Below are 15,810 nucleotides of genomic sequence, written 5' to 3' on the forward strand. Positions count from 1 at the left end.
GACTATGTATGTGACATAACCATATATACTTACTCTTGGATGCCTGAGTCGACTGGACTGTTGGCTGGTGTTTTCAACTATGTGGCTCGTGAATTCGAGTCTTTCGTTGTTCATGCCACTGGTGGACCTAACGCTGAGGTGTCTTTACTGTGTTTTGTTTATCTTCCCGTGACTAAACAACAATCCTAGACGGACGAAGACGAGCAACTGACCAACGTCTCTGTATCGTCTGGAACTGCAGGGAGACGCTCCAAGACACGTCGTGCTGCCGGTGGTATGACCTTGACCTGACAATATTGTCGTTGGTTGATCCTAGACAGACTCTCCTCACTCAACTCGCTCTCCCTCTCCATCTCCAACCGCTATTCCTTCTATTCTACGGCGTCGACACTCAATTAGCATGCCCGGATCTCTGTTCCCCCGCACATCGTCTCTTGAACCAGACTCGCCGCCCGCTCAAAGTCTTTCTGTTCGTTTTGCATCGGACGTCCCAGAAATGCGCGGAGTGGATGTCCTAATATCTCGCTCAGACAAAAATTTAGCAAAACGAGAGCTTGAATTAGGCACGCGGTACTCTGCAGCTGAAAAGGGGAAGGCACGCGCAACAGAATCGGACTTGGACGTCGAAACGCCTGGCGTCAGAGTGGACTCGCGGGAAACATCAATACTAGCTCACGATCGTGAACGAGAACTTGACAAGGAGAAGATTCGTCTGTTAGAGGAGGAAGTTTCGCGTCTAAAACATCAAGTACTCCCTCATTCAGAGGGTTATTATATTCTAATCACTTCTCACTAGCTGTCGACTCACTCTTTCGATTTTGTTTCGCCACCGCCACCGCCACCACCGCCACCGCCGCTCCCTCCTCCAAATGTCGGCATCCGCGCACCTACAGCTCTATATGGAGCCGCTCGAGCGTCTCTCAAGTCTAAAATGGCGGAAGAGGAGTCTTTAAATCAAGCTATAGTGCCTCGTCGGCAGGGCATGCCCACAGTTGGCGTCCCAGCAGAGAAAATGGCCGATTTCCTCGCAGAGATGAAGACAGTTCGTCTCAAAAAGACGCCATCGTTCATTGGAACAGAGCAAGCATCAAGTCCTTCGATCTCGAATAGTGCAGGATCGATGGACAATCGTGCAAACAAAAGTCGTCTCGGATCACGTAATGCTGAGATCTTGCGTAAATTGGGACAGTCGACGAGCAAATCCAATGCGTCCATTTCGAACCATAGGTGGTCTGGGGAAATCGGTCGCAGTTTCTCTTTTGAACCTTCTATCCAGGAGACAGTCGGCGAGAAACGGAAACGCATTGCAGAGATGGAATCTGACAGCGACGGCATCTACCAACGTGAGGGAATTTTTCTGCGATCCATCCTCTTGTGCTTAAACAATATTATATAGCCCAAGCGAAGCGCCGTTCTTCTTCGTCAGCTAGTTTGCCTTACTCAACTTCCTCCACTATCATATCCGAGTCCTACCCACCTTTGCGTCATGCTCCGCCTCAAGACACACCCTCTCTCTGCTCGGATGTAGGTAGAGAAGATGAGGACGACTCTGACGACCGGTTTCCGTCAACACCTCCTCTTCCAATTATGCCAGGTCGCAAAGTTTTTGTACGGGCTCCCGGTCAACGTCAGGTCGACGTTGATATGACCGACGATAATACCATTACACCTCCGAGATCGAAAAGTACAGATATGTTTGCAATGCGACCCCCAACTTCACCAATGCCACCAGTCGAGCAAATGTCTCCCCGCAAGCCACGTCCTCCTGGTCGTACCCCTAGAAGACCACCAGCGACTCTGACTGTTGATGACGACGAGGATGAGCTCAGCATCGGATTTGGACGTTCTTTGTCGAAGAATAAGCCATTGCCCTCGCTTTCACGATCGAGCAAGGCATCTTCCGTAGGCTCAACTTCTTCTCTCGCAAGAAAAGCACGCCATCAACCGACGCTTGAAGAAGAACTACGCAATGCCTCCTGGTCTGAAGAGGATTTAGACAGTGGGGTCCTGATTGGTGTAGGGGGACGGCCTCAGAACCACAGCTTTTTAGCGCGAGGAGGGGCCGGTGGCGAACCTGTTGTCATGGGCGTCGGTTACATTCAACCTAAAATACCGAACAGTAGACGGAAAGGAAAGAGCAGGAAATGAATTTGTACAGTTGTGAATTGATATTGTTGATTACGTCACTGCATCGCCTACTACAACTACCGCAGCAACTCTCTTCTTACTACCATTATGGCTCTCCTGGATCGAATAACGGACGGAATTACAAGGGTCCTCCCCAAATCAGAATCACAGCGGAGTAAAATACCTCCAGCAGCTTCGCTCGGTATCGGGAATGCAGGCGCTGGACATGCACCTTTCGAGGATGATGTGGGTCTTGACCTCAATGCATAACAACTGGGCTGCTCACTCGCTGTCTTTGACTATAGATGATCGTCTCGAAGCCTATGATCGTATTCCACACGTCTCAAGCCTTCTTCAACTTCCTTGCCATGTGTTGTTTTGCAAGTGTTGCAGCTTTCCAAGCCAAGTGGAACGTCGGGCCATGTGTGTTTCTTCTGTGGTCCTTCATAACCCTTGACATATTTTCCCCAGCTGGCCTCTCCGGCTTGGCCATATTCCTCTCGTTAACGGGAATCTTTCTCCCTCTCTTCATGTTACTCGTACCCGTCGCATATGAGGTGTGTGCCATCGACAAGCATGGAACGACAACTTGACTTACTGCAGCGATATGATAAAGTCATCCGTTTGGCGCGTGCCTTGAAAGAGGTTCGTGTAGGTTTTATCTTGACTGGCACGGGAACGACTTTCGCACTACTCATCGCGCAAGTATTTATATTTTCGCTCTCACCACTACAAGACTCACTCAAACTAGCTTCGCGACTACCATATCTGCATTCACCCAACCCGGCTGCAAAAATGCAGATAAAGACCCGCATGCAGACAAAGGGGATGCTTTCAAGCAGGGACTATCTGGCTGGTGCAGTACCAAGAAAGCTGGTGCTATATTTTTTTGGGGAGCCTTCATTTTCTGGGCTGCGTCGTTAACCCTTCTGGTGCTCGACTGGCGTTCCGGAAAACTGCATTCTGGGCCACGTGATCCTCCGTTCACCCACCCAACACAAGAAGCGACTGATTACGAAATGGACTACGACCCCGATGACGAGGAATACCAACACATACCGCCAGCTCGCCGCACTGCTGCCTCCGACACTTATGACAATAATAGCACCCCACCGAACCCATTTTCTGACCAGAATCGTTATTCTGCTGGTCGCCCTAGCGTGGACGCGTATGGGGCCTTTTCTGACCCAGCGCCATCTGGTTTCTCCCCTGCCGTCCAACGCTTTGGATCTACTCCTCCCGTTTTGCCACAACAAGATCTTGGACCGTCAATCGGTGTTTCTAGGACAATGCAATATGCGGACCCTTACGCCGCCGTGAAGCAGTCCATAGCTGGTGGTGGTGGAAACTCGTCAACCCCTTCACAAGGTTACGATGGCTACCAAGGCTATCGGTGAGCATCATAGCTCATGTACAGTATGAAACTCGTGCATGTATTAGCCTAATTTATACGAATCCACTTTACAATTTTTTTCCACCTAAATAAGAGTACTTGAGATTCATTCAGCAGCCAGCTCCACCTTAACTCCCCTTTGATCACAACGATGTGACAGCGTTTGTACTCTTCCATTCGACCACCATGTCCATCACTAAAATTGTTGCGCGTCAGGTAGAATCTCTTTTTGCTTTGGATTATCTCAAAACTGAGTGTCAGATCTTTGACTCTCGCGGCAACCCCACTGTCGAGGTCGATCTTTTCACTGAAAAAGGCCGATTTAGAGCTGCGGTACCCTCTGGAGCATCCACTGGTATTCATGAGGCCGTAGAACTGCGCGATGGCGATAAAGGAGCCTACGTTGGCAAAGGCGCGTTACTCTACACTTTCTTGCGTGCTTACTGTCGTTGATCACCTTCGTTTTAGGCGTCACCAAAGCTGTGGCTAATGTCAACGATATCATCGCGCCGGAGCTCATAAAAGCTGGCATCTCAGTTATATCCCAGAAAGAGGTCGACGATTTTCTGATCAAGCTCGACGGCACGCCGAACAAGGGCAAATTGGGTGCGAATGCTATTCTTGGTGTTTCAATTGCTGCTGCAGAGGCTGGCGCTGCTCAGAAAGGCGTTCCTCTGTATCAGCACTTTGCCGAGCTCGCGGGTATTAAACCACCATACGTTCTCCCTTGTCCAGCCTTCAATGTCATTAACGGCGGATCACATGCTGGCAACAAGCTCGCGTTCCAAGAGTTCATGTTACTACCTACTGGCGCAACCTCTTTCACAGAAGCCATGAAGATTGGTACTGAAACGTACCATACCCTCAAGAAAGTTATCAGTGCCAAGTATGGCATCGATGGTTAGATTTCATGTCCGGCATCTGCGACTTTTGTATGACCTGATTTTAACAGCTGTAAACGTTGGAGATGAGGGTGGATTCGCTCCCAACGTCTCCGGGGCTGAAGAGTCTCTAGAGTTGCTATCCGAAGCCATCAAGAAAGCCGGTTACGAGGGGAAGATCAAGATTGCTCTCGATGTCGCTTCCTCCGAGTTCTACAAGGAAGGAAAATATGACTTGGACTTCAAAAATCCCAACTCAGATCCTAGTAAATGGATTTCAGGCAAAGAACTCGCAGAGCTCTATATGAGCTACGTCAAGAAGTACCCTATCGTCTCCATCGAGGATCCATTCGATCAAGACGACTGGGAAGCATGGACCCACTTCACCAGTCTCGGAGGAATACAGATCGTTGGCGACGACTTGACGGTCACTAATCCTCTTCGAATCAAGACCGCCATCGAGAAAAAGGCTTGCAATGGGTTGCTGCTCAAGGTCAACCAAATCGGAACCATTTCAGAGTCTATTCAAGCGTGCGTCTCTGACTATAGCATGACCCTTCTTCGTTAATTCCGATCATAGTGCACAACTTGCACAGTCTGATGGTTGGGGAGTTATGATATCCCATCGCAGTGGTGAAACCGAGAATACTATCATTGCCGACCTTTCTGTTGCTCTTGGAGTTGGCCAAATCAAGACTGGCGCGCCTGCTCGCAGCGAACGTGTGGCAAAATACAACGCTCTTCTTCGAATCGAGTGGGTGACCTAATCGACCCTCTGAATTGCTTAACTGACCATCTCCGGCAGGCAAGAGATTGCTGGCTCTGGGGCAACTTTTGCGGGTTCTGATGGGCTCTCTGCTGGCCTGACCCCTCCTGCGTTGTTGAAGAAGTGACTGTTACATAGAGACTTTATACAAACGAAATGAATGTGAAATACTTACTTGGCGTGTACTTTGACGCGTTTTGTCACACCAATCCAATTGTGACCGTCATATCACTTCGCGTGTTCACCTGTGTTCACCTCAACAATGGCGTTCTTCAATTCTTCTACTACGCCGGCTGTCGCTGAGAAAGACATTGAAATGTCTGAGCCACCAACAGACTCGATTGCATCGCTTGCTTGGTCGCCTCAGGTTTTATTCCAACTACTTGTTTACTCTAGTTGATTGCTCGTTATAGGCCGACTTCCTTGCTGTTGGTTCATGGGATAATAGTGTCAGGATATATGAAGTCGGGGCCAACGGGCAAAGTCAAGGCAAAGCGATGTATGAACACCAAGGGCCTGCGTTGACTGTTTGCTGGAACAAGGCGCGTAGCCTGCTGACTCGACTACTATTATCTGGCTTGACGATCCTCCAGGAAGGCAACAAGGTTTTTTCCGGTGGAGCAGACAATGCAGGCCGGATGTTTGATCTTTCGACTGGCCAGGCTGCCCAAGTAGCTCAACACGATGCTCCTATCAAAGTGTTGAAGTGGGTGGACTCTCCGCAAGCAGGCATATTGGCTTCAGCGAGTTGGGACAAGACGATCAAGGTAACGATACCACATGGAGTCAATGTTGTCTCTTAGCCATATAGTACTGGGATCTCAGGACACCAGCACCAGTTGCAACAGTGCAACTTCCTGAACGATGCTATACGTCAGTCTTTTGGCGTTGTCCCATCTGATCTTTGCTTGTGTTGATTCTACTAGAATGGACATCCAATATCCATTGATGTGTGTCGGAACCGCAGAGCGCCACATCCAAATCTTCAATCTCAACAGTCCAACGACCGTCTACAAGGTAAGCTTAGTTTCATCATGAGCCAAAGTCCAGTCCACTCATATGAATCGCTGTTTAGTCGATGTTGTCTCCACTCAAGTGGCAAACCCGCGTCATCAGCTGTTTCACTGCTTCCCCCGCAAACCAAGGTTTTGCCGTTGGAAGCGTTGAAGGTAGGGTAGCAATCCAGTAAGTCGCACGAACCTTGGATTTAGACCGTCATGTCGTCTGATCAGTTGCAAGATATGTGGAGGAAAAGGACAGCAGGCAAGATCTTGAGAAAAGAACTACAAATGCTCATTCCATCCGCAGTAGCAATTTTTCGTTCAAATGTCATCGCCGAGACTCAACCCCCAACACAAAGGATGGTTCCCTCGTTTATGCCATTAACGACATTTCTTTCCATCCAGTCCACGGTACATTTTCGACAGCAGGCTCTGACGGCGGAATTCACTTGTGGGATAAGGATGCCAGAAACGTGCGTAACCTCTTGAGTATTTGGCAGTAGGAGCGATGCGCAGCAAGTGACTGACCGAGTTATACGTGCTCGTGGTCGCTCCTTCTAGCCGCTGTTTCACCAGCACTTTTTAACTTGACCTGTATTTAGAGATTAAAAAGTCCGTCTCCTTTTTTGCGGAAAACGTGATCTGATTGATTTCAGCCTTTGAAACGGCGCCCGGTCCAGTATCCGCCACCGCTTTCAACCGCAATGGCTCTATTTTCGCATATAGCATTTCCTACGATTGGAGCAAGGGTCATGCGGTACACACGATACTATTCCTGTTTGTTGGTCATTGATGGTTTTGTTAGGGAATGACGCCTGGGCATGTGAATCGCTTGATGTTACACGCTTGCAAGGATGATGAAGTCAAAAAACGTCCAAGAAAATAGTTCCAAGTTGTACTATATAGTCGAAACCTCGATGCTTTTTACAATTGTAACGGTACGTTAGGGTTGGACTTGTGATATCTTGCCATTGATCTGGCGTGGCGAGCATTGGTGGCAGACAAAGTCAACTTGCTCCCAGTTGCGATGTGGTCTACCTGCCTGCATGTTGGCTTGATCATGACTATGCCTCGTCAGACGAGGGAATACTGTGAATGAAAGGAAGGAGAATCACCAAGGAATGTGCTGCCATTCAAAGCACGACCCACAGCATAGTAGCGGCCGACCGTCATCCTGCAGGATGTCGAAAACAGCACGAAAATCATAAGGGTAATTGGCAAACCATATTTAGACCAGACTGGCCACAGATCTCACAGTTAAGCACCCAGTCATCGCCTCTAGAAGTGCGAGTGCGACCATTCATGTTGTGATTTGGACCTCTTGTTGACGTAGTATCGTCTTCGGCCACAGAGTCTCCTCTGTAATGCACATCAATGACCATCACAAAGACACGTTAAGCATATTGGACAAACCCTGCTTTGCTTGTTGCCTCAGCATCAGATTCAGTCATCCCGTCATCCTCAGCGGCGTCTCGCTTTCGTTGCTCCCTTGCTGTCTCTCGTCGTTCGCGCTCAACCTCCTGCGTAGCCAGTCGAGCTTCTAATCGCTGAGCTCGAGTTTTCTTCTGGTGAGCTTCCGACTTCTGAAGAATGATGAGCTTGGCTGTTTGTTTTTCCTGCTCTTTCATGGCAATCCGAGAAGAACGTTTGCGGTGAACAATCGCATTCTCGAGCTGTTGTTTGCGCTCCAGCTCCTGAATAAAGAAAAGATCAGAAAAGGGGGGTATGCAAAGAAACTCGAAGACGCTGACACGCAGTTCTTCTGTGATTATTGGTACGATATGCTGGGTCAAGACCTCATGCAACGATTTCTCTGTGTAGTGCGTGCCGCCCTTGAAGCGAGCAGCTATGGTTTCCCATTCTTGCAGGGTTGAGCAGATCTGCACAGTAGTGGTTGGCACAATCAAGCGGTCGCGAGAAAGTAAAACATACTGTTTCCCATTCCACAAAGTCATGGCCATCGTTGCTCGTCCCAACCTCTATGTCATCCAACTCCTCCTCGCTGAGCTCAGTCAACTCGCTGCTTAAATCACTGTCATTCTCTAATCCAGGGTTTTGTTTTGAACTATGACGTTCCTCATTGGACAACCAGCCAGTCGGTATGGTCTGCCATTCCTTATCGTCATTGCCCCGTAAACGGGCACTCACGCGTGTTCCTAGTGCCCTTGCGTTCGACGATTTTTGAGTGCGAGAATTCGAGGACTCGAGCTCTTTATTCTGTTTGCTAGGATCCAGTCGAGCTCGTTTCACAGCACTTGATCCCAGCTCGGCTGCTCGTTTGCGCTTCAGTGTCTTGTTGGTTGATCGAGGTGGTGTGCGTTGGATCCATAAACGGTCGGCTGTACACGTCAACATTTTATTGACCGACATGGAAAACACAGACTCACCACCGATCAGCCAGTAAGCATTAGATTTGACATCGTACCCGATTGGTTCAAGGCGCTGGAAGTTGTCAATGGTAAGTCCAAACTCTCCAAAGATAAGATGGACCCAAGTCGCTTCCTCGTCGTCACTCTTCATGAGTGTTCGCAGTTTCGTTGGATTGTTGAACTGCCACTCCGCCACGCAGTGCATAGAATCTAGCTTGGTGTTCATCGGGAGGTCAAGCCAGTCCTTAGTTTCGGGTTCGGAGGATGATTCCACAGCCTCATCAGAAGATTCAGCACGAGAAATTTCCGCTGCCTCAGAGTTGGAACGGTGACGAGGTGGGTCTGGCCCAATGGGATTGGAGGTGGGATCGCGTCGTGCATACTGCTTTCGGAGCGCCGACTGCCATGTATCAATGCTGGGCAACGTTCAGATTGTTGGAAAACAGTAAAATGCGAGGTTGTTTATACCTCACTTTGCGATCAGATGACAACACAAACAGCAGCCTTGTCATAACGCGAGGAAGCACAACTCTCGAGCCGCGAATGAGATCATCCTCAATGTCCTACTCGCGTTCCATGAGAAAAAAAGGCGAAAAACGCGAAAACAAGAGGCGTACGGAGAGAGAGATGTCGTCCATGTTTAGCAGTGGCGAGAAGGTATACAAAAACTGACTTAACGCCGCCCATTTCCAGTTTTTACGGAGGAGGGAAAGATTGTGCGCCATCTCGTCGCTTGTTTTTGATGCTTCTTCATGCTGAAAGGGTACCATATCTGTTCTTTCTACTTGTTGTCTGGGAGGCCGACGGGGCATTGGTTGAATCCACCTTCAGGGCGAGTAGCGGAGACGCGTTGTAAGTGCTGCAGATATCGACGGCCTTGTGCACTCTATAGTACTGGGAACCTCGCTTGGTGGTGGACTGTAGGTTGGCCACGGAAAATATAGTCACGTTGTGTGTCACAACGATCATCTCCGAAAATATGCGAAGTGAAATGTTCAAATACAAATGCAACTTCCCACTTTACGGGCCATGTCGTGAGTTTCCGGTATGCGTATTGGTGTCTTTTTTATGCGCATGATTGTCGTGTAACAGTACTGTGGACTAGGACACATCTGTAGCCCTACACTACGAGAACCAACTTTGAAACCAGCTCTTGCTACTCCGCTCAGGTAGTCCCTCCTCCGTCACCCCCAGCCCTTTGGCATTCGTGTCATTATTAGCTGTTTGTGCGTGTCGACGTTTGAATTCAGCTGGCGACTCTAAACTGGTTCCCTTTTCCCACATCCCGATGCGTTTGACTCTGTGTCAGGATGAAGCGACCTTGTATTACCAGATCTAAACACTTACTTGGCGTCATTTTCAACTTTTAGATACTCGGCTTTGCCCCATTTGCCGTATTCTGCTCCAGCTTGCTCGTAAGTGGTGGCCCAGCCTGCCTTTAACATTTCGAGTGGCAGAGATTTCCCATAGAAGAGTGACCCAGGTAAAAACTGAGGTGAAAGCGTAACGACTGCAACCTGAGTAAAGAGTTATGGTTAACCAACAGGCAGACAGGGCAGATTACAATCCGGGAATATTGATCGCGCCGCAAAAGTTGACAATAGACCGTCTTTCCCAAAATTTGCGACCTTAACCATGCGAGAGCTTCTTCGGCATATGGTTGGCCGGGACGGCCAAAGTGTGGTGCTTCAGGTGCATCTACGCCTGCTACCCGGACATGGATGGTTTGATCCTTGAGAGCTAGGAGTTGGTCAAGGCTGTGCCACGAAACAGGTAGTGGTCCTCAATAACCTCTAGCCGTTGAAGGGATTCTTCGAAACTTGAGCGGCCAGCGCCATCCTAAGCCTGGGGTATGATACAGTCTGAAGTTGTCAGAGTCCCCAACACTCGTTACTCGGCCTTTGACCCAGCGTTTCTTTACGAAGATGTTGGGAGTGATCCAGTCGCCAGTGCGTATTCGACGAAAGTAACGCCGATAGATAGCAACGCCAGAGGTAGTTGTTGCGCACCCCAGCAAGAAGGCATAAATAGTTAAATAGTGATTATCGAGCGTTCTCTCAGCTTGGGCGACAAGTTGGTCCTTGGTCAATCGCATATCTAGGTTCCAGTTCAAGTTCGTTGTCTGATCGATCGACGGCGTGACGGGTCATGTGACCTCCTCCTCTATGGATCACCAACACAACATTCTTATTCTTTACGCGACCGAGACGGGTTCCGCACAACATGTTGCTGACCAAATTGCTCTGCAATGCCGAAGAATACACATACGACATCGAGTCCTCAGCACAGACTCGTATTCGTTGGTACTATCATTTGCCCGACCATGATAGCATTCAAGTTCTAACTTATCCAGTCTGAACTCATTTCTGAGACGATCGTACTATTCGTTGTGGCTACTACAGGCTCTGGCGCTGAACCTCGCACAATGTCGTCAATGTGGAATGCCCTCTTGCGCTCTGATCTCCCCACCAATCTCTTCGAGGATCTCTGCTTCGCTGTCTTTGGTCTAGGTGACTCTGCGTACGAAAAATTCTGTTGGCCCGCCAAAAAACTCTCGAGGAGGCTCCAGAGTCTTGGTGCTCAAGAGCTCCTGGCCCGTGGGGAAGGGGATGATCAACACCTGTTTGGGTATTGCTCATATTTGCCGCTGTCCCCCCTGTAAACGTTAACAGAGTGGATGGGGCATTGGAGCCTTGGTTAGAGGCCCTCTTGGATGTTCTGCTGCAAACCTGTCCCTTGCCACCCAACGTGAGCATTGTAGCCGAAACGGCCGTCCCAGCACCTCGGGTTTCACTTCGACCATGCTTGACCCGCCATGCCTATTCTCCGCAAACTTCACCGCCATCTGCAACTGTGAAATCCAACCACCGGATTACGTCAAAAGACTGGAATCAAGATGTCCGACACCTAGAGTTTGAATTTCACGATGATATTCAGTAAGTCTCATCGTCTCTAGTCCAACTTTGGATCTCATCTAGAAATTGTGAGCTATCGTCCGGGGGATATTGCTGTCATAAGACCGAAGGCCCCGGTTTCCGAGGTCAATGCATTTCTCGATCGCATGGGCTGGCTTAGTGACGCGGACGTCCCATTCCAAATCGAACATCACATGTAGGCTCTACTTGACTGTTGTCAACCAACCCATCTAACAATAGTAGGGAAAGCTTATCGCTTCCGTCTGATCTACCCCAGATCATTACACTTCGTGAGCTTTTCACCGAGTACTTGGACTTGAATGCGGTGCCCCGACGTTCTTTCTTTCGATACCTACGCCATTTCACTCAGGACGAACTAGAAAGAGAGAAGCTTGAAGAGTTTTTAACGTCAGAAGGCGCTGTAAGCACTTGACTCGAATCGTCAACGCTCATAGCTGGCATCTCAGGATGAACTATATGAATACTGCTTTCGAGTGCGACGGACTATCGCCGAAGTGCTCGCCGACTTCCGACATGTGACCATTCCCCGCAATTACATGTTCGATGTTTTCCCACCCTTGAGGCCACGTCGTTTTTCCATAGCGAGTTCTGTCAAGGTACTTTCCTTTTTCTTTTTTTATACCATCACTGCATGCTCAGAGAATTGCAAGGCTTACCCTCGTCAAATCCATCTCTGCGTGGCTGTTGTAAAATACCGCACAAAGCTCAAGGTCCCTCGCAGAGGGATATGCTCAACATATCTGGCTAGTTTGACGAGTGGTAAGACCACACTGTTTCGTTTGACGGCTGACTGAGCTAGCTAGGCGATCGCCTCCAAATCGCGATCCAACCAGGGTTATTGAAGCTTCCTGTTAGTGAAGCCCCTATCATCTGCATCGGCCCTGGAACTGGTGTTGCCCCAATGCGATCTATCATCCAAGAACGAGAGTGTTCTGCCATAACCAGTAAGGCTTGTTTGCCTCTAGTTAGTTATGGGCTCGAACTAACGACCCATAGATAATACGCTTTACTTTGGCTGTCGATCAGCTCTGCATGACCAGCATTACGGAGGAGAATGGGCCGCGTGTGTTGCGCGAGGAACTCTGACCTACCGAACTGCTTTCTCCCGTGATGGGCCCGAGGGCACAGCACGGGTCTACGTGCAACATATCCTCCAAGAGGATTCCGAAGAAATTTGGAGATTACTCTGTGCGGGGGCAACAGTGTTTATTTCTGGGTAACTATTCTACTTTAAGAAACTCCGTCTGACCACCAGACTAGATCATCCAACAAAATGCCAGCGGCTGTAAAACAAACTTTGGTCGCGACGGCAGAAAAACACGCCGGCTTGTCTGCGCAAGACGCCAACGAGTTCATCTCGCGGATGGAAACAGAAGGAAAGCTTATAGAAGAATGCTGGAGTTGAATAGCAAGCAGTAGTATTATGTGGTTCTTTTATTGAGTTGTTACAAGTACCCCCCAGTTGGAGCTTTTGGTGCCAGTAGTTGCTGGACTTACTCGGGCTTGTAGTCTGGACGTAAAGAACGAACGACTTTGCCTGCCCTCCATATCTCCTGGCTGTCGATCTCTGCAAGCTCTTTGGCAAGGTCCTGGCGGTATGTTGATCGACCATTGAACTCGAGCGACTTTCTGGTTTCAGTCCCGTTTTTGACGCTCTCGTAGAGTTGTTCAAAGATGGGAACGTTGGCTTTTTCGAAGATTGGCGCCCAGTCAAGAGCACCGCGGCGGGCGGTAGTTGAGCAGGCATTGTACATGTAGTCCATGCTAAAAACAGCTCATTTCAGGACGGAAAAAAAAGCAAACACGACATACCCGTATTGTCCAATGAGGGGGTACAAAGATTGAGTTGCCTCTTCTACGGTCTCGTTGAAGGCTTCGGAGGGCGTGTGCCCGTTCTTCCGGAGAACTTGGTACTGAGCCAAGAAAAGGCCCTCTGGATAGAAATTAGATTGGAAGATGGTAACAAAAGGCACATACGGATCGCGCCCATGAGCTAGAAGGCACTTGTGAGTAGACACAAGCAAAGACGACTAAAGACATACCACTCCACGTTCGCCATAGAGGTCCGAGTAGACCTCCTTCTCAAAGGTCGTGTCATACATGTAGCCAGAACCAATGGCAACGCCAATGGCAATTGCACGCTCCTTTGCCTTGCCAGTCACATCTTGGAAGACAGCCACGCTCGAGTTAATTCCTCGTCCTTCTTTGAAGAGTGTCCGGACCGTGCGCCCCGAACCCTTTGGTGCGACAAGAATGACATCAACGTCGCTGGGTGGAATGACTTTGGTGTCCTCCTTGTAAACAACTGAGAAGCCATGCGAGAAGTACAACGTCTTGCCCTTGGTAATGAGTGGGGCAATTGTCGGCCAGGTCGCAGACTGGGCGGCATCGGAGAGCAAGTTCATGATGATAGTGCCCTTGTTGATCGCCTCTTCAATAGGGAATAGAGTTTCTCCAGGAACCTGGCCGCAGAAAAAGAATTAGCAACATTTTAAAAAATTTGACGCAACCGAACTAACCCAGCCATCCTCAAGCGCTTGACGCCAGCTTTCTCCATCTTTACGCACACCCACGATGACATTAAGACCGTTGTCGCGAGCATTGAGACCCTGGCCATGGCCTTGCGAACCGTAGCCAATCAAAGCAAGAACGTCGTTCTTGAAGTAGTCTTGAAGCTTGGCAAGTGGCCAGTCGCTGCGCTCATAAACGACCTCTTTCGTGCCAGCAAAGTCAAGAGTTTTGACTCCACGCGTTCCCTAGTAGGATAGAGCCGGTAAACACATTTATATCATGAGAGAAGTAAAGTCTACCTTAGCTATCGGTCTTTGAGCAGACTTATTGGCAACAGCGCGGGCAAGGGCCGAGTAGGAAGCGTTCTGAGTTTGCTTGAGAGCAGAGGATACGCGCGTGGAATGGCGAGCAAGAGCACGGAGAGTCGAACGAGTCAATGGAGAGGCCATGGGGGACAGAATCAACTTTTTTGTCTGGTAGAGTCATATATGTATTGAATAATTCGGCCGAGGCAGATATCGGCCGATATTGATCCGATGACGTCTAAGTGAGCAAATTACATTCAAGTACAATTCCAGGTGCTTCACGCTTTACTTAGGCAGACAATTTCTTACGGAGAAGCTCCTTGAGGGTCTCCCCGTCCTCCGCAAACTTCTTGATACCCTCATGCAACTTGTCGAATGCCATCTGGTCTTGGAGCAATGCCCATCGGAATTCAGGCTCGTTGTCGATAAAGCTAACTTTCGGAATGGGATCCTCCTTGGCGGCTGAATAACGGTTATTTTGCATCACACAAAGACAGACCAGGCAGCCGGACGTACCAGCTTGAGAATCGAGCTTTTTCGGTACGACCTCAGTCGAAGATTTGAGCTCTTCTAGCAGCGATGGGGAGATGGTTAGGAAATCAACGCCGGCGAGAGATTTGATTTCTCCAACCTGATTGGAAGGTCAACGCGCAAAAAAAAAGATTGTAAAGCTCGGTACGTTACGGAATGACGCGCCCATAACAATTGTCTTGTAGTGATGTTGTTTGTAGTAGTTGAAAATGCGCTTCACGGACAGGACACCGGGGTCCTCGTCTCCCTCGTAGGACTTGCCAGTGCTCTTCTTATACCAGTCGAGAATGCGTCCAACGAATGGAGAGATCAACGTAACCTGGGCCTCGGCGCAAGCAACCGCTTGACCGAAACCAAACAGGAGGGTGAGATTGCAATGGATGTTGTCGTCTCGTTCCAGCTCGCGGGCCGCCTGAATGCCTTCCCATGTTGAGGCGATCTTAATGAGAATACGGTCCTTCTTGACGCCGACCGAATCGTAAAGCGCAATGAGTTCTTTTGCTTTCTTCTTGGTTGCCTCCTTGTCAAACGACAAACGGGCATCGACTTCTGTAGAGACTCGGCCGGGAATGATTTTCAGAATCTCTGAGCCAAATTCGACGAGCTGTAGTAGTTTGAGTGTGTTGCAAAGAATGCGATAGCGACGCACGAGACGGTCGAGTGCAGCATCGGCTTGCTCGTTGATGGACCCACCTTTGGCTTTCGCATATTTGATAGCATTATCGATCAAATGGGCGTAGCCGGGTTTGTTTGCGGCGGCAAGAATAAGCGATGGATTGGTCGTAGCGTCCTGTTCAGAATAAGACGCATTATTAACAAGGCACAGCGAAGAACTCGACTTGTGGCTTGTACACGTCGATCGCTGCCAAAGTCAACTGTTAGTTCAAGGGTTGGGGTGGAACAACGTACACTCAAAGTCACCGGAATCGGAGACAACGACGGTACCAGTTTGCTTCAGATGATCGAGGGAGGTAGTCATGGCTTAGTGGA

At 49.3% G+C, this 15,810-nt stretch overlaps 9 protein-coding genes across 9 annotated transcripts; 5 read left to right on the plus strand and 4 right to left on the minus strand.

Annotated features, from left to right (window-relative positions):
• Positions 1 to 39: 39 nt before the first annotated feature.
• Positions 40 to 2,148, plus strand: MIND_00230100 (uncharacterized protein; the record flags this gene model as incomplete). Its single annotated transcript, XM_037359186.1, has 5 exons — positions 40 to 138; positions 190 to 274; positions 321 to 748; positions 797 to 1,343; positions 1,397 to 2,148. 5 exons carry the CDS (start codon positions 40 to 42, stop codon positions 2,146 to 2,148), a joined length of 1,911 nt encoding a protein of 636 aa, XP_037224281.1.
• A 69-nt stretch (positions 2,149 to 2,217) lies between these two features.
• On the plus strand, positions 2,218 to 3,524 carry MIND_00230200 (WD-REPEATS-REGION domain-containing protein; the record flags this gene model as incomplete). The annotated part of the gene is made up of 5 exons (XM_037359187.1): positions 2,218 to 2,373; positions 2,433 to 2,550; positions 2,599 to 2,684; positions 2,731 to 2,983; positions 3,025 to 3,524. Exons 1-5 carry the CDS (start codon positions 2,236 to 2,238, stop codon positions 3,522 to 3,524), a joined length of 1,095 nt encoding a protein of 364 aa, XP_037224282.1. The 5' UTR covers positions 2,218 to 2,235.
• Positions 3,525 to 3,688: 164 nt separating this feature from the next.
• On the plus strand, positions 3,689 to 5,294 carry MIND_00230300 (Enolase; the record flags this gene model as incomplete). The annotated part of the gene is made up of 6 exons (XM_037359188.1): positions 3,689 to 3,736; positions 3,782 to 3,956; positions 3,989 to 4,420; positions 4,473 to 4,932; positions 4,982 to 5,155; positions 5,207 to 5,294. The coding sequence occupies exons 1-6, from the start codon at positions 3,707 to 3,709 to the stop codon at positions 5,292 to 5,294; spliced, it is 1,359 nt and encodes a 452-aa protein (XP_037224283.1). The 5' UTR covers positions 3,689 to 3,706.
• Positions 5,295 to 5,429: 135 nt separating this feature from the next.
• Positions 5,430 to 7,054, plus strand: MIND_00230400 (Poly + rna export protein; the record flags this gene model as incomplete). Its single annotated transcript, XM_037359189.1, has 9 exons — positions 5,430 to 5,534; positions 5,581 to 5,934; positions 5,979 to 6,040; positions 6,094 to 6,184; positions 6,243 to 6,352; positions 6,407 to 6,641; positions 6,771 to 6,780; positions 6,825 to 6,925; positions 6,974 to 7,054. 9 exons carry the CDS (start codon positions 5,430 to 5,432, stop codon positions 7,052 to 7,054), a joined length of 1,149 nt encoding a protein of 382 aa, XP_037224284.1.
• Positions 7,055 to 7,111: 57 nt separating this feature from the next.
• On the minus strand, positions 7,112 to 9,349 carry MIND_00230500 (DALR-1 domain-containing protein; the record flags this gene model as incomplete). The annotated part of the gene is made up of 8 exons (XM_037359190.1): positions 7,112 to 7,232; positions 7,284 to 7,342; positions 7,392 to 7,527; positions 7,582 to 8,048; positions 8,101 to 8,507; positions 8,556 to 8,953; positions 9,006 to 9,100; positions 9,155 to 9,349. 8 exons carry the CDS (start codon positions 9,347 to 9,349, stop codon positions 7,112 to 7,114), a joined length of 1,878 nt encoding a protein of 625 aa, XP_037224285.1.
• A 313-nt stretch (positions 9,350 to 9,662) lies between these two features.
• MIND_00230600 (TNase-like domain-containing protein) lies at positions 9,663 to 10,656 on the minus strand (the record flags this gene model as incomplete). Its single annotated transcript, XM_037359191.1, has 4 exons — positions 10,329 to 10,656; positions 10,102 to 10,277; positions 9,885 to 10,054; positions 9,663 to 9,837 (listed from the first exon to the last, which is right to left on the minus strand). Exons 1-4 carry the CDS (start codon positions 10,630 to 10,632, stop codon positions 9,663 to 9,665), a joined length of 825 nt encoding a protein of 274 aa, XP_037224286.1. The 5' UTR covers positions 10,633 to 10,656.
• A 46-nt stretch (positions 10,657 to 10,702) lies between these two features.
• MIND_00230700 (NADPH-dependent diflavin oxidoreductase 1) lies at positions 10,703 to 12,878 on the plus strand (the record flags this gene model as incomplete). The annotated part of the gene is made up of 10 exons (XM_037359192.1): positions 10,703 to 10,840; positions 10,891 to 11,165; positions 11,210 to 11,473; positions 11,526 to 11,648; positions 11,696 to 11,873; positions 11,920 to 12,069; positions 12,124 to 12,232; positions 12,277 to 12,417; positions 12,470 to 12,689; positions 12,734 to 12,878. 10 exons carry the CDS (start codon positions 10,703 to 10,705, stop codon positions 12,876 to 12,878), a joined length of 1,743 nt encoding a protein of 580 aa, XP_037224287.1.
• An 88-nt stretch (positions 12,879 to 12,966) lies between these two features.
• On the minus strand, positions 12,967 to 14,448 carry MIND_00230800 (Transaldolase; the record flags this gene model as incomplete). Its single annotated transcript, XM_037359193.1, has 6 exons — positions 14,284 to 14,448; positions 13,993 to 14,229; positions 13,516 to 13,935; positions 13,451 to 13,466; positions 13,286 to 13,406; positions 12,967 to 13,237 (listed from the first exon to the last, which is right to left on the minus strand). The coding sequence occupies exons 1-6, from the start codon at positions 14,431 to 14,433 to the stop codon at positions 12,967 to 12,969; spliced, it is 1,215 nt and encodes a 404-aa protein (XP_037224288.1). The 5' UTR covers positions 14,434 to 14,448.
• A 130-nt stretch (positions 14,449 to 14,578) lies between these two features.
• Positions 14,579 to 15,799, minus strand: MIND_00230900 (Transaldolase; the record flags this gene model as incomplete). Its single annotated transcript, XM_037359194.1, has 6 exons — positions 14,579 to 14,751; positions 14,806 to 14,920; positions 14,969 to 15,424; positions 15,470 to 15,610; positions 15,660 to 15,682; positions 15,730 to 15,799. The coding sequence occupies 6 exons, from the start codon at positions 15,797 to 15,799 to the stop codon at positions 14,579 to 14,581; spliced, it is 978 nt and encodes a 325-aa protein (XP_037224289.1).
• Between the last annotated feature and the right edge of the window lie 11 nt (positions 15,800 to 15,810).

The sequence above is a fragment of the Mycena indigotica genome (assembly GCF_014461135.1).
Source record: "Mycena indigotica strain 171206Taipei chromosome Unknown Mind.scaff0002, whole genome shotgun sequence".
NCBI classification, from domain to species: domain Eukaryota; kingdom Fungi; phylum Basidiomycota; class Agaricomycetes; order Agaricales; family Mycenaceae; genus Mycena; species Mycena indigotica.